General features: G+C 40.6%; 1 protein-coding gene across 12 annotated transcripts in view; it reads right to left on the bottom strand.

Annotated features, from left to right (window-relative positions):
* Tanc1 (tetratricopeptide repeat, ankyrin repeat and coiled-coil containing 1) overlaps positions 1-15,287 on the bottom strand; it is a 225,201-nt gene that overhangs the window by 72,804 nt on the left and 137,110 nt on the right. For 10 of the 12 annotated variants that reach the window (XM_047543757.1, XM_047543756.1, XM_047543755.1 and 7 more), the window contains 2 exons: positions 3,690-3,820; positions 2,406-2,592 (listed from right to left, as the gene is read on the bottom strand). In XM_047543757.1, the coding sequence (XP_047399713.1) occupies positions 2,406-2,592; positions 3,690-3,820 (318 nt within the window). The remainder of the gene's footprint in view (positions 1-2,405; positions 2,593-3,689; positions 3,821-15,287) is intronic. The other 2 variants (XM_047543761.1, XM_047543759.1) reach the window with 1 other exon arrangement.

Raw genomic sequence — 15,287 nt, 5'->3', positions numbered from 1 at the left:
AACACAGATATTAAAAAGGTTGACAAAGCCAACTTGGAATCCTGCACAGTTCTTTATAAACCAACTGAAACTTGATAGCAGCAGCAATTCTTTCCTTAATTTCTCAATCCCAAAACTGGGCTAGGAACCCTGGAGACACTTGGGAAAATGAGATTCCTATCCATATGGAGAAAAATTAAATTATGAAACAAGAATAAATACGTGGAAGGAAAGTATGGAGGTGCTACAGGAAACAGGTAATAGGGAGACGAATCACTCTAGGATTGGGTAAACTATATAAGATTGAGTATTAGTTAAGAAAGTCCTGTAGCTCAATTTCAATGGCAATACAGAAGGCCAAAACAGCATCTTTTCTTTCCTGTTTAAAATACTTTTAAAATTTCAGCATTGTCTCTCAATAAGAAAGATGGCTGGGGAAGGAATGGGAGGTTCTCTGAAAGTGTTTCTGTCAGAACAAAAAACTGACTTGGTTATAATCAGATGCATATAATGCCATTGGTCAGAACATACAATAAAAAGAAAAGTCTATCAGAAAAAAAAGTAGCACTAGTCAAACCCCTGAAGAAAGATAAATTCTTTAAAGGAGATGAAATTTCACAAGAGCTAAAAAGTCACCAAGTTACCACAGAATTCGTACCAAAGATCCATCCACTGTGGACAGCTCAGGAAGAGATGGGGCATGAGAACCGAAATGAGGCTGGAAAAACTTTGTTGAACTAGAATGTACAACAGCTAGGGAAGAGGGGTAAGACGCGAATGTAGAATTAGAATAAACTCACTGGAAGGCCTTGAATCTAAGTGAAAAGAATTCAAATTTCCTACAAGAGACTCACCTTCCATTCATATGAGATGTCCACAAGAAGCTTATCTACAGACAGAAAGTAGCATGCCAACTGACTAGGACTGGGGATCTGGAGAGGAAATGAAGTGACTTCTATCACAGTAGAATGTTTCTTTTGGGAAAGATGAAAAGGTTCTAAGATCAATTGTGGTGAATGTTAAACAACTGTGAATACACTAAAAAAAAAGCATTCAATGGGTGAATATTATGATAGGTGAATTGTATTTCAAAGAAGCAGTCAAAGCAAAATGAGACAAAAACCCACTAAAAAAATCTGATCCCAGTGAAAACTGAGGGAAGAGCCTGTTTTTCTGAAGTTGAGGGGCCCCTCACAAAGCCATGGTGAGGTCCACACTAGAAAGCTCACACCCCATTTCCAGGACTCTTACAGGCCCTCTGGGGCAATCTCCAAAGTTCAACCTGGATGAACCTGTGACTTGGTCTTCCTAATCTTACTTGAAAGAGGAGATACTGGTGTAGCTCAATGGTAGAGCACTTGCCTATAATGCACAAGGCCCTGGGTTTAGTCCCCAGCTCAATCCATCAATCAACATTAAACTTGAAAGCAACTGCAGGTGCTTGAAGAAAATAAGGAGTTCAAATGTCATTTCAAATGATTATATCTTAATGTAGAAGAGGAGTTTAGTCCATAATAAAACACAAATACCCCTCAAAGACATATGCCTAATTCAGCAGAAGGTGTTAATTGCTGAGAACTTCACTGTGAAACTGAAATACAGTCTTAGAGTACAGAGGGGCCTCCCCCTGTCTGCTGTCTGAAGAGCACCAAGTTGGACACCTGAGACCACTGATGCCTGCGCTCACCTGCAGAAACATTTGGGAGCCTGTCTGGGATAGGATTTAAAAATAAGGGCTCTTAAATTTTCTGTCTGCTTTTAATACACACCTGGATCTAGAAACTACTCAATTAAGCAAAATTCTTAATTTTCTTGAGAAGGAAAGAAGAGTGCAAAGAAGTCAACTGAATGCTGTTCAAGTCACCTAGTCCAGTTGAGAAGAACCACACTATGGTATCGATGTGGGTGTGTGGGGGCATAGGGAATGCTTCCTTAGAAAATCAGGGCCTCAAAACAGTGGTCAGATCCCATCATAAGAAACTCTGGAGAACAATGTCTGACCTGTTTTCTGCAAGATGAGTGACCTTGAGATTGGGCTGGGAAGAATTCTTAATATGCAGGGAATTTACTGCTTTGCTACGTGCACCACAGGGACCTGATGCTCAACAAATGGAGCTGACTGGTGAGGAAGGAGGATTTTTGTAATTTCACAGGCCAGATATGATTGGGAAGCTTTTTGTTGTTGTTGTTTGTTTTTTTCTTTAAACTACATAAGTCCAGTGTTATAAAATAAATATCGATGAATGTAAAAGCTAATCCTTTATTCTCTCAGCTGTGCATGGACCCAGTGCAGTCTGCAAAGAACAGAGTAGACCCTGGCAGACTGACCTTCACAGACCAAGCTAAAACCCACTTGAGAAGTGCCTGGTGAGTGCTCTGGTTGACGTGCACCAAGCCATTACATTACCGAGCAGTGTGCTTCTTACCGATAATTCCACTGTCCTTGCTTTCCAGGGTGGAACTAGGGCTGCTAATGGTCTCACAGGGACTTTTGTTGGCTGCCGTCTTGCTGACACAGCTATTCAAGGTTGAGCAGGGGCTATCGGTGCTAGGAGATGCCGTGCTGCTTGTTAGTGTGGAGCAAGGACTGATGCCTTGGCTCAGAGCTGTGCACTGCAAGATGAACGGAAGGAGCAGTTAGCGTGGCTGACACAGGACACTTCAACACATGCTTTTGTTTTTGATGCTAAAACAATAAAACTAAAAAACAGGAAAATGGAAGAGTTTTTAAATTCTAAGAGGAGACATGAATAGACATAAATATATGTGTGTGTACATATATGTGTGTATATATGCATACATACATACATATATGGTCTTCCAAATGTTAAAAGAGAAGTATTTTTGTTCTGTTACCCTCCTTTGTGATTTTCCTTTCTATTAAAAGGGTAGTCTTCATAATAATTTAGTGAATCAGAAATGGCAAACAGGCAGACTTCCTCTCATTTAAAATCTGCAGAAAACAAATGGGTTGTTTGACCTCTGTACGGAAAACCTGGGGACTGTTTTTGTAACATTTCATGAGCACAGCGGCCTGATTCAATTCCTGAAGATTTATGGGCTCTGAGATCAGGGAAGGAGCCTGTGGGCCAGTGTGTCTCAATCAACCCAGGACACCTCCCTCACAGAGACCCTCACAGTGGCGGTGGTTGTGGGGGCGGGGGGCAGCCCTTGTTGCTGCTCACAGGCACACATCTTGGAAGTGGCCAAGTGCTGCTGGCTGCTGCTCCCTTAGACAGGTGTGCCTTCCCGGTAGATGGACCATTTGATCTCATCTCATTTTGTCTCTGCCTCATCTCTTATAAATCTTTTCCTCACCCCACTGACCCTCCAAAATCCCAACAGCTAAAAAGGCACAGGAAAGCAAATACCAAAGCAGCCAGATGAGAAGAATGGTGCTATAAAGATAAAAGTAGTATCATTACGAAGGAATTCTTTTAGCTACTTTAATTCATGTAGCTGCTATTCTCCAGGGAGTGACTAGAAGGTTAATGTGGACATTTTCTTAAGTTCTGCTCCCTTCTGCTTTTCCCTAACCCCCTCTCTACAAACACCCAGAAACAAACTGTTGCCATAAATTTCAATACACAACAGCCCAGAACTCATTTGACCAAACAATGACTTCCCCACTCATGGGGAGAGGAAGATTGGTTATCGCTTCATTCATCCTTTGAGCAGGTATGAAATGCAGTGTATTCCTTGGGTATTACCATGGTTTCATTTTTGTCTTCAATGGTTATGTGTGTGGCACTCGGGATCCCTTCTCCCAGTAAAAATCCCAGCCTTGTCAACAGTTCTTGAGCTGCCGGGGAACAGCTCGGTTCATTATCGGTCTTTGCTTCTGGAACAAAGAAAGAAAACAATAAAGATGCCCCTCTGGGGAATTTCAGCTTCACATCTGGATGAGTTCGCACTGCAGCTGCTTGTCTGGCACTTTTGTGTATTTTTATAAAATGCACCAAGTTTGACAATGTGGCTTGTCCTCCAGCAGTACATTCTAATTAAGAGGCCATGACAGGTTAAGAAAACAGTAACAGAGAAATTCCAAGTTTAAAGGGTGAAATATTTGACCTGAACCAGAAAAGCCCAGTGTTGTTATCTGACAGCAATTTCTATTCCCAAACCATATGGAAAAAAAAGGGGGGGGGGGTACTTCAGACACCCCTTTGGGTAAGAAAAGTCTTCCCCTTCATATTAACATTAAAGGGCACAGTGTGCCCAATGCCAAAGGGGGCTGAAATAATGTAAAACCCAAGTGACATGTTGGCAGAAACCCAGGCTGTTTAGATACAGGGATAAAACTGAAATCTAAGTTCTCATTAAACTAGGCAGGGGCAGGAAGACCTTGGTGGAAAACCTGCATGTTCCATGGCAGTGATGGTCAAAATCAGAACTCAAACTCAAGTACCAATCACTGAGAAATCCTCATTGAAACAAATATTTTAAAACTCAGTGAAACATGTCCCCAGGAGACAGGTTTCAGCAATGCACTGTTGTCCAGAGATGTAGAAAAATCAGCCTATATTCTCAGAATGCTCCACAGGTAACACTGGGAATAGGGCCTTTCTCGGGTTCTCCCTGAAGTTGGGTCATTTGGCTTTTTGCATTTAAGAGAATTTATTATTGAATTTTAATTTAAATGTTGAGCTGGAAGTTAATCTTATATCCAAAAGTCTAAGGACACTTAATTATGGTTGAAAAAACATCAACATCATTCTGTTGCTTCTCTCACATTTTTAAATTCACTTCTATGGGGATGAAATCATGTACAAAGCAAACCAAGATTGCACAGGTCAACACAAGAATAAACAATGCACAATGTACAATACAGTCACTCAGTGTTTTACTGTTTTTTAATTACCCAGACACCAAGATCCATACATACATGGACCTATTTTCTCTAGACATAGAAATCTGCAGATAATGGTTGAGGTCTTAGAAAAAACAAAATAAGGAAGAACACAGTGATGTTCCTTTTGAGCTATGATGCCAACAATAAAGTTTGGTGTTAACTCTGCTTTTGTAAGGAGCTGTAAAAATTAAAATAAACAGAGCTTTTGAGAAGACCATCTGTACTATTCTCATTTGCATATCAGTTTTGCTAAGTCATGCACCCAGGATAGCGGCTGCGGCTAGAGGCTGCAGCCTGGCACTATCTTCAGGAAAGGAAAGGCACCCCACAACTTGCTGGTTCTCAATGTTTGGGGTAGGAAGAAGAGCTGTTTGCAGCTCATATATTTTTTTATTCACTCTAGAAAACTGCCGCCCTGAGGTAACCAGGGACTGATTGTTCTGAGTTGAGAGAGCCCTGATGTTTCCAGATGATTTGCATTCAATTCCTACCAAGGGATCAGTAGCCCCATGACAACTCCTGGGAAGGGAGCCACCCCAGGGCGGGTGGACCACACCCCTACGGTGCTCTACAGAAGGTCCCTTCCCACCAGAGACTTCAAACCACAGTTAGATTCTCAAGGTAGATGGGCATTTGGGAACAAAGGGTGTGAACCAAACAAAATCAACACAACCCAGGCACACCCAAGGGCTGAACCATTCATCATAGACTGGGTCTCTCCTCCTGCTACTGCCCCAGTGCCCCAAGGCTCCAAGGCTCAGGCAGAGTGGCTATTTTATCTTGGGTGGCAGCTGAACTAGAGTGTGGGCACAAGACCCAGATGTAAAGGGGAAGAAGTAGGTAAGAGGGTAGATCTCAGTGATTTCTCTACTCCACCACCTCCTTTCCTTTTGAAACAACCTCCATCCTGCCATACAATTGTGACCATGTACCAGAAAGTCTAGCTTCTGGTTCGACCTGAAACACTCTGGGGAAAGAGCCAGAAACAACTCCCAGTTGGCAGCTGCTGTGGAGGCAGAGTGAAGCTGTACACAGGCAGTTGCCACAGAACCTACCCCTGCAACAAACACAGTCACGGTCTCACTGGAGACATGCTTGAAAGCCCCAGATCTTGTGTAGGTCCTACATGAAGCAGAGGGACACCATTGTCCCCAGCAGAGCCAAAGCTACCATCCCGGGTTTTCAACTAAAAAAAAAAAGAAAGAAAGAAAAGAAAAGGAAAAAACAAAACAAACAAACAAACAAACAAACAAAAACGGGGGGAAAAAACCAGAAAAAAGAAAAAAAGATCTAAAAACAACTAGTTACCCAAAAGTCATCCCCCTTCAGATGAGCTAGGGAGCAGTGGGGAGCCAGGTTTAATGGCTGAGTTTAAGAGACACCCAAATTCATGTTGACTGTTCTCTTGATTGTTGAACCTAGACTCTGCACTACCAAAGTTCTAAAACCCTACTGGGGTTCAGGATGAGTGGAGACATTGTTTATTTCATTTTGTATCTATTAATTCACAGCAATTTTGTTTCTTCCAAAGGCTTCCTGTGTTTCCATATTTCATTCACTCTTCTATAATGTTATCCCTAGTGATCATCTCCTTAAAAGTCGGAATTCCTTAATTCACCTCAAGTTGTCCATGTCCTGCCTTCCTAATGCACAGTCTTTTCTACTGAACTGTTCTTTCTGGGAGAAGGACCCTTGTGTGAAGAATGACAGTGCCATTCTGGGAGAGAGGAGTTGCCTGGGAACTCGATGGGGCACACTCCACTGTGAAATGGAAATGCATTTCTGCTTTCATAATTGTTCCCAAAATACTGTGCTTTGAATAGTCAGATGATCTACTTTAAGATCATTATTACTCCAACATAGTCTCCAAATCAAATTGTAATGGGCCACTAAATGGAGAGTCTATTTTCATTCATGTAGTTAATATTAAGTCACTCATCAATACTTTACCCATTATCAATGGGATAAGGTCAGAAAGAAGGAGGACCTCATTTCACTTTAAACTTCACAGATTTAAATACCCAAAGAATTTGTGTTGGTGGTATTTGGAATTGAGAGAGTAACTGGCCTTACACTTCCTGGGAATCTGTTAGGCTCAAAATGGGCAGTGATATTCCTCCCAATATTTTTTTTTTTCTTTTTTGGTACCACGGATTGAACCCAGGGGTGCTCAACCACTTAGCCACATCCCCAGTCCTTTTTATTTTTTTATTTTGCAGCAGGGTTTCACTAACTTACCCAGGCTGGCTTTGAACTTACAATTCTCCTGCCTCACCTTCCCGAGTTGCTGGGATTATAGGCATGCGCCACCATGCCTGGCCCTAATAATGTCTTCATGGATTCCTCGATGTCATACTCTTGTGGAAGGCTAACTCATGTGAAAAGCTGCCTCTTTTTAGCTTTTCAGACCCCGTTGGACCATGTGTGGTGCACAAACACCACGGAGCAGTCCACCAACTGACCAGCTCCCCAATTACTATCAAAGTAACTTCAAAACCTCAAAACCTTAGTGCCCTTCCCAGTCCTCCTCTTCCCCTTTTCTACACTGCAGAAGATGCTAACATGATTCGGGGCCCTTCAGGTGTTGAACTTCAATTTCCTCATCAGTGAAGTGCTGTACCCACTTCCTAGATGGTGAGCCTCAAAATCAATAATGTCAGAAATACCTTATAAACCACAAAATGCTATAAAGCTGGTCATTATGTGCATCAGTTTTAACACTAAGAGCCCACACTTCCTATTATTGCAATTTCTGGTTTCACAAGTTCATATGAAAAAAAAGTTCATACATATTTACAGATGTGATTAAATTCTCTTACTTAAAAATATAGTTGTTGTTTATAATTTTTCTGGCCCAACTAGCTTTTTCTGAACTCAGTATTCCAAGACAATTCCCACCTTTTGCTGATTGCCAAACTGTCTCCATTTGGCTCACACACTGCTTCATTTCCCATTTAATGATCCCCTCTTCTTAAAGCCACTGTTAGAACTGTGTGGGTCCCTGGAGGTCCAGTGATCATTCCATAAAGACGACCTCTTCACCCTTATCCTCCTCAAACTCCACAGAGCACTGGGCATCCTGGATAACATCTGGCTACTCACTAGCTACGTGACCTTGAACAACTGACTTAATGCCAAGCTTCCAAAATAGTATGTGTTGAAATTGTCACCAAAGTTTATCATTTCTTCTTTCAAAGTATCTATAAGTCCCCATCTTCTCAAGCATAGGTAACTTGCAGAGTTTGGATCAATTTTCTCATCTCTATTTTGATTGTCTTCCTCTCTCTAAGCCACTAGATTATCAAACATTTTGGCACCAGGATTCACTCCCCAAAATTATAGAGGACTTCAATGAGCTTCAGTTTATGACTGTTGTAGCTACTGATATTTATCACAGTAGAAATTAAGAATATGAATTATTAAAATGTAAATTTATTTTAAAATAAAACTTATACATTAATAACATTTTAATGAAAAGAACTACACTTTCAATTTAAAAAGTTAAAAAGAATGACGTTATTTCATTTTTTCCCAAATATCTATACTATCTGATTTAACAGAAAACTGCTGGCTTCTCAGATCTGTTTCTGCACTATTCTGTTGGGATATGTTTTTATTTTGGTGCTGGGAACTGAACGCAGGGCCTCTTTAGTAGCATGCTATCAGTGAACGACGCCCCAACCTGTTTTGTATTTTAAATTAAACTTGCTGGAAGAGATGGCACATATTTGTAATCTCAGGGAGGGAGGCTAAGGCAGGAGGATTCCAAGTTCAAGGACAACCTGGACAACTACAAGATCCTGCCTCGAAATTAAAAATAAAAAGGGCTGGGAATGTAGCTCAGTGGAAAACCACCCTTGGGTTCAATCTCTAGTACTGCAAAAAATAAAAAATAAATAAATGGATGGATCTTCTACCCACATAAGATTTTATAACATCATTCTTTGGGTTAGTTGGAAAATGTGTGTTTTGAAAATCTTAAAAATGTTCACTCATTTCAATACACAATATCAAAATTACATATTCGTTAATATTACCACAGATCTTAACTGAAACATCTTGGGAAACCATCAAGCTTAACATGTCAGATGCAAATTTCTCCAAAAACCTAATTTTTATTTAAAAGGTCAAGTTTTCACATTGACAACTAATCTTGTGAAGTGTTTTTATTTTTTATTTTTTTTTAAATTGAAGTGACAGGCTCTTTCATTCCTTTTGAAGAAAATGTGTGACAAGCACTCAACTCTGAATAACCATAGTTTGCCAGTGATTACATCAAATAAAAAATGATGTTCCATTTAAAATGTGGCTAGTTCAGCTTGCAATTCAAACACTCACAGAATGCGCTGCCTTGAGACACCTATCACACTTCAGCATGCGGTGGAAATGCTTTATGCAGACTTGCCACTTCACCGCACAGAATATTAAAAAGATAGGTATTCAAGGGTCAAGATTTAATAACATTCATTATTTTTAGTGCTTTGTCAAGGACATTCTTCAGTGAATTATCATGTCTGATGCAAGTGCATGGCAGTGAAGAGTAACATGACTAGGTAGTTGGTGCCCCTGCCTTGAAGAGCAGGTGTTGCAAGTTTTACTATTCATTTTGATTATTATAAAGAGTTTTGATCTCACAAATCCCTGACGGGATCTTGGGGACACCTTAAAATTCCATAGTCCACATTTGGAGAAGCTCTGTTTTAAGTCTAAATCATGTTAAAGCAAATCCCTTTTCTTAAAATACATATAAGCCGGGTGCGGTGGTGCACAACTGTAATCCCGGCAGCTCCAGAGGCTGAGGCAGGAGGATCACAAGTTCAAAGCCAGCCTCAGTGAAAGTGAAGTGCTAAGCTACTCAGTGAGACCCTGTCACCAAATAAAAATACAAAATAGACTGGGGATGTGACTCAGTGGTTTAGTGCCCCTGAGTTCAATCCCCAGTACCATAAATATATGCATACATACATACAAACTACAGCCACACGCAGCCCTCACTCTGCTATCTAATCCTGCGAGCTTCCCCTATCTATCTGCTCAACTTCTTGGTATTAAATGAAGGGTCTATCCTGACCAATTATGCTTCCTCATCACTTACCTATATAACCTCAACTCATGCACTTTTCCGGTGCTCCTGAAACAGCCCTACTAAGCACATAAAATTTTTTCTTCTCCATTTTTAAAAATAGTACACCCTCTCTTGTAATTTTCCTGTAGATTTTTGACCTTGCAAACTCTGCCCTTCAAGGGAGAAAGCAGCAATTGTTGTAAGAGATAGAGAGAAAACCCATGGTCACCAGGTCTTGCTGGTGTCTTCTACTCCTCTTGCAGGTGCTTCTTCCACTTCTTATTCATAGTTTGTAAATAAAAGATCAATGTTTCTTAGTCCTCTTCTCTGAAAATATACTAGATTTTCTTCCCTAGTCCTATTTACCTCACCATCTTATCTCTGAGCAAAGGGCTGCCCAGTTTATATGCTGAGTGAGCTCCTTCTTGAGACCCAGTTTGATTCCACTTGCTGGATGGACACTGTTGCCTAGATGCACCTGAAGTCAACGTATCTGAAACAGCTCAAACCAAATCCTGGAATCCCCTCCTCCAGTGATCTCCTAGTGCAGTCACAGATTGGGGGCTGTCATCTTTGTCACGACGGCTCCCAGGTCCTTGCAACCTCAACAGTCTCCCTATTCATCCTCTTATTTCCTGACCCCTGTTCATTTGAGGTTTTATTCTCTCATTTAATTACCAAGCTCATTTTCTTAACATTCTCCCTGATCTTAGCCTCTTCCTACCCACTTTCATCCTACTTTGTTGTCAGAATTTATGGTCAAAATGTTTGTGATTGTTCACTCTCCCCAGATTTCTATAATAAAAGGTGTGGCCTTTGGGAGGCTACGCCCTCATGAATGGGATTAGTGCCATTGATAAAAGGAGGGGCTTATGGCTGCTTCCATCCTGTGAGGTTAGGAAAAAGATGGCTATCTCTGAACTAGGAAGTTGGCCCTCATCAGACATGAAATCTACAGACACCTCAATTTTTACTTCTTGGGCTTCTGAACTATGAGAAATCAATTTCTGTTGTCTATAAACCACCTTGCTTAAGATATTTTTGTTGTAGCATCCTGAATGGACTGACAACTTATGGCATGGCACCAATTAAGTCTTTCCCATGCTCAAAATCTCTACCTGCTGAACTCTCAATTTATCACACAGCTTGAATTAGTACCCATTAATTTCTCCTTTGAATTAGACACTCTGTATACAGGTCTTTACTCTCCGACCATACACTAAGGTTTAGTGAAAAAAGGACCACCACTTGATGACTCTCTCCCCCTCCCCCCCCGCAGTACTGGGGACTGAATGCAGGGGTACTCTACCACTAAGCTACATCCCTAGCCCTTGTTTATTTTATTTGAGTCTCATTATGTTGCTGAGGCTGGTCTTGATCTTGCAATCTTCTTGCCTCTGTAGTTACTGGGATCATAGGCATGTGCCACCACACTCAGTTTAATAACTCATCTTAACGAACATCTAGCATAGTGCCTTTCACAGCTTAAGAATTTGATTAATATTGCCAGATATGGTGTTGTGCTCCTGTAATACAGAGACATGGGAGGCTGAAGCAAGACTATCACAAGTTCAAAGCCAGCTTTGCAACCTAGCAAGACTTTGCCTCAAAATAAAAAAGAAAAGCACTGGGAATGGACAAACTTAAGTCCTTATTTGAAATATTTAGTCTTTCTAGATGTTTGGAAGTGCATAGAGTATGTTAAAAGTAGAGGTAGTAAATAAAACATTTGTAGATTAAAGGGGAAAAAAAGGCTGGGGATATAACTCAGTGATAAAGACCCTGGATTCAATCCCCAGTACCAAAACATTTTTAAAAAATATTTACTGAAGGGACTATAGAACAAATGACTTCTCTACCTCTCCCCCCTCTCCCACTGGACACATACCAGGCATGCCCACTTCTAAACTCTCATCTAACTAAATCTCATTCAGTCATTAGTTAAATGGTGCATCACCATTTTAAGAAGCTGAAAATTAAATATAAAGCAGAATTAAGGTTACCTCTTGGGAAAGGAAAGAGAAAATTATCAGAGGAAATACACAGTTATGTTTTATTTCTTAACTAGGTGATGGGCTGATAAATGCCATTATACATGCCATACCTCTTTAGTTCTTTATGTCTCTGAATGTCTGAAATAGTAATAAAAAATTAAGTCATCAATGGAGTATTTGAACACTATCTAAGAGACCCCTCTTCGGTATTTAGTTATTCTGTTGTTTCATATGGGTTGCTTTCATTTGCTAACCAGACTACCAGAAGGAAAAAAAAAAAAGTTTCATCATATTCTGAGATTGATCTTCACTGAGCAATGACTCATGAGACTAAAAATTTTCTCACCCCTCCCCATCAAAGCTGGCTCAAGTAGCTAATGATATATTAAAGCAAACCTAAATGAATTATGGATGTCTCTAATTCAAAGAAATAAAGCTGTGAGTCCTAATTTAGGCTTTTTCTTTCCCATTAAGGCTGAGGTATTGTTCTGGGGGTAAATGGAATTTCTCCTCCCCCCAAAAATGTTACTTTAATTGACATGAAGCTTATTTATAAAGAACCTATCTTATATGACACATAGTTTATTAGGACCATTAAACAGGCACACACACACACAAAAAAGATTCGTATTGTGTTTGAGACTTCATTAAGTCAAACCTTTTTTTTTTTTCCAGAGTAGAAAATGCTGTGTTTCAAAAATATTTAAAAATACTGAAGTTAGGTGCAGTGGCACACTCCTATAATCCCAGGGATTCAGAAAGCTGGGGTATGAAGAGTATAAGTTAGAAGCCAGCCCTCAGCAATTTAACAAGACCTTGTCTTAAAATAAAAAATATATGTAACTTAGTGGTAAAGTACCCCTGGCTTCAATTCCCAGTACCAAAAGAATAAAAATACTAAATATGGTAGAATGTTTTTTCCTAAAGATGTTTCAAGGTGAATGCAAACTTCAATAAACGGGTTCTTTACTTACCAAAACGACAACAAAAAACAGGTCATCTGTTGAACCTACTTTTCAGATAGCTAAAAATAACACACAAATCACATATCAACAGAATTACGTATAAATTAATCAACAAATCCTAAGTGCTCAGTGACTTTGTTTTACTTTGATTTAAATTTCGAACAACCAAGAATCAAGAATTGATATAGCTACATGGCCACCAAAGCAAAAGTGAGGCAGCACAGTCAGAAAAGAGTATTTCAAATATTTAGGAGTAACTTGCTATTTCACAAATCTACATGAAAGCAGACATTTCACAAGGAGCTGTTTCAATAGTCTGGTGAACACTGACATGCTATTATTAACAGCATCCAGAAGTATCAGAGAGACTTAAATAAGAATACCCAAAGGAAGTATGGGAAGCAGAAGTCCAAATTTTAAAGTGAAACTTGATTGACAAGGCTGGTCTCAAACCCTAGAGTTTGCCCATCATGTGTCTGTACATGCCTGGGTTAATAAACTCAATTAGTTTTAGCTCCAAAACCTCTCCTTTAGGTTCAATGACCTGTGCATAAAATTTACACTTTAACAGGGCAGTCTTCACTCCACCGAGATGTAAGATTCCATGAGGGTTACAGAGCACATCACCCTTTGCTAACTGTCAAGTTCAATTCTGTTGGGCAACCACCTCCTCACCAACAGAGTAGCTGCTGTGGCTCAGACCAGTACCAGGGCTATCTTCACATAGGACCACGTGCCCACAAACATGAACCACACCCCTAGCCCACACTAAAAGAAGTGAAAATGTACCACATTTCTTAATCGAAGTCCAATTGGAAACCTCAGGTCCTGAATGTGCAGCCCCGTATGGCGTGATTTTGGCCCCCACAGTCCTGAAGAGGCTGAATAAAAGAGCTCAGGTCTCAGGAGTGAGCACACATGCATATTTTGGCCACTCCAGCCAGGCCAATGGCTGCACTTGAATTTAGCTCGGCCCACAGCCAAGCCCCAAAACACCTCCTCTTGCCAAGAAAGGTGGCCAATTCTACCTTGGGCAAGGGGAGGAAAGTTGACAAAGGTAACTATTTATAACCTCCTTTCCTAGTCCCATAAAAATTCTAACTCTCTCTTCCACTCTTGAATCAGGAGTATCCTACACAGAAATTCCAACAACCCTCTCAGTCATGGAAAAAGAGGTCACGCCATGGTGTCTTGCTCAGTCACAACACCAGCACCATGATCTGTGAGGACTTCGACAACTGGACAGGCGGTAGGATGAGGGGCAGGGGTGGCAGGCTTAATCTGAAATGTACAGACTGCTCAGGAAGTTCAATGACAGATATTCACATCAGGAGTAGATTTTTGTTTTCCTTTTCACACACATCAGAAATGACGGAACAGGCAGCCTGCACACACAAATGCACACCCAAGAGAGACTTCCTACATCAGTCACAGCTGTCCTAACTGGACACCACCGTGATTTCTCCATCTTCTCACACACACCCAGTGCCGCACCCTGCTCTGCCCAAATCAGTGGCAAAAGCCTCTTCCACCACACAACTGGGGCCTGGCCAGAAGGGATCAGGGTGGACTTCATGCCAGGATGCCTACAACAGCACCTCTTGCTGGTCCAGTGTGCCCATGCCATTTCCTCCTCCACCCATCCCAAACTTCCTGATTCCAGCTTCTGCCAACGCCCCCTTTCAGCTCATTTTTAGCTCTATTTTCACCACCACTCCGCTCCACTCTCCTCCCACATCCTACTTCCTGCCACACATCACAAGAAACACAAAACTACACATGGAAGTTGCAATATAGAGGGGTTGTCCCCTCCAAACAATGAGGCTGAAGAGGGGGGCCAGGTATTCCAAAGTGGAAACATGGATGCATTTTCTTTCCTAAGTTTTCTTTGAGCATTACTACATAAATCTGTGTTCACACTGGGGGCAAAACTCGCTTCTATAAATAGGACAAGAATCTTAACCTCTTGTTTCTGCAGGAAAATGATGTAAGTTTAAAACACCCAACTTAAAGGCTATAGAGTTGTGAGGTGCAAACTCCCCAGAAAAGTACAAATAGGTAAATCTTGAATCAACTTAAAAATGGATAATTATTAATGAACTTAAGTTCATAATGCCTGTTATGTTTATTTTTGGATTTAGACAAAGAAACCGATCCTCCCTCCCAAAAAATGTCTTCATGAAATTGTTTCAAGCAATTTGGATTTTTTTTTGTCTCTATATTCACATTGTCTAAAGAAAATTTTCAGAGATTTAAAAAAAAAATACAGGCTTTTTTAAGTTACCAAATACTCTTAAGAAAGCTATGAAAAGCATTGTGTAAAGTTTCAGCTTTTTAGCTAGAGCCTTGTGCTAAATATTCTGAAATGGTAAAGTATTAACAACAAGACATCTCACCGTCTTCTGGCTGACTTTTCATGTTCCCGAAGTTCA

This window comes from Sciurus carolinensis, chromosome 3 (assembly GCF_902686445.1).
Source record: "Sciurus carolinensis chromosome 3, mSciCar1.2, whole genome shotgun sequence".
NCBI lineage: Eukaryota > Metazoa > Chordata > Mammalia > Rodentia > Sciuridae > Sciurus > Sciurus carolinensis.
This window is presented reverse-complemented; position numbering and strand designations above follow the sequence as displayed.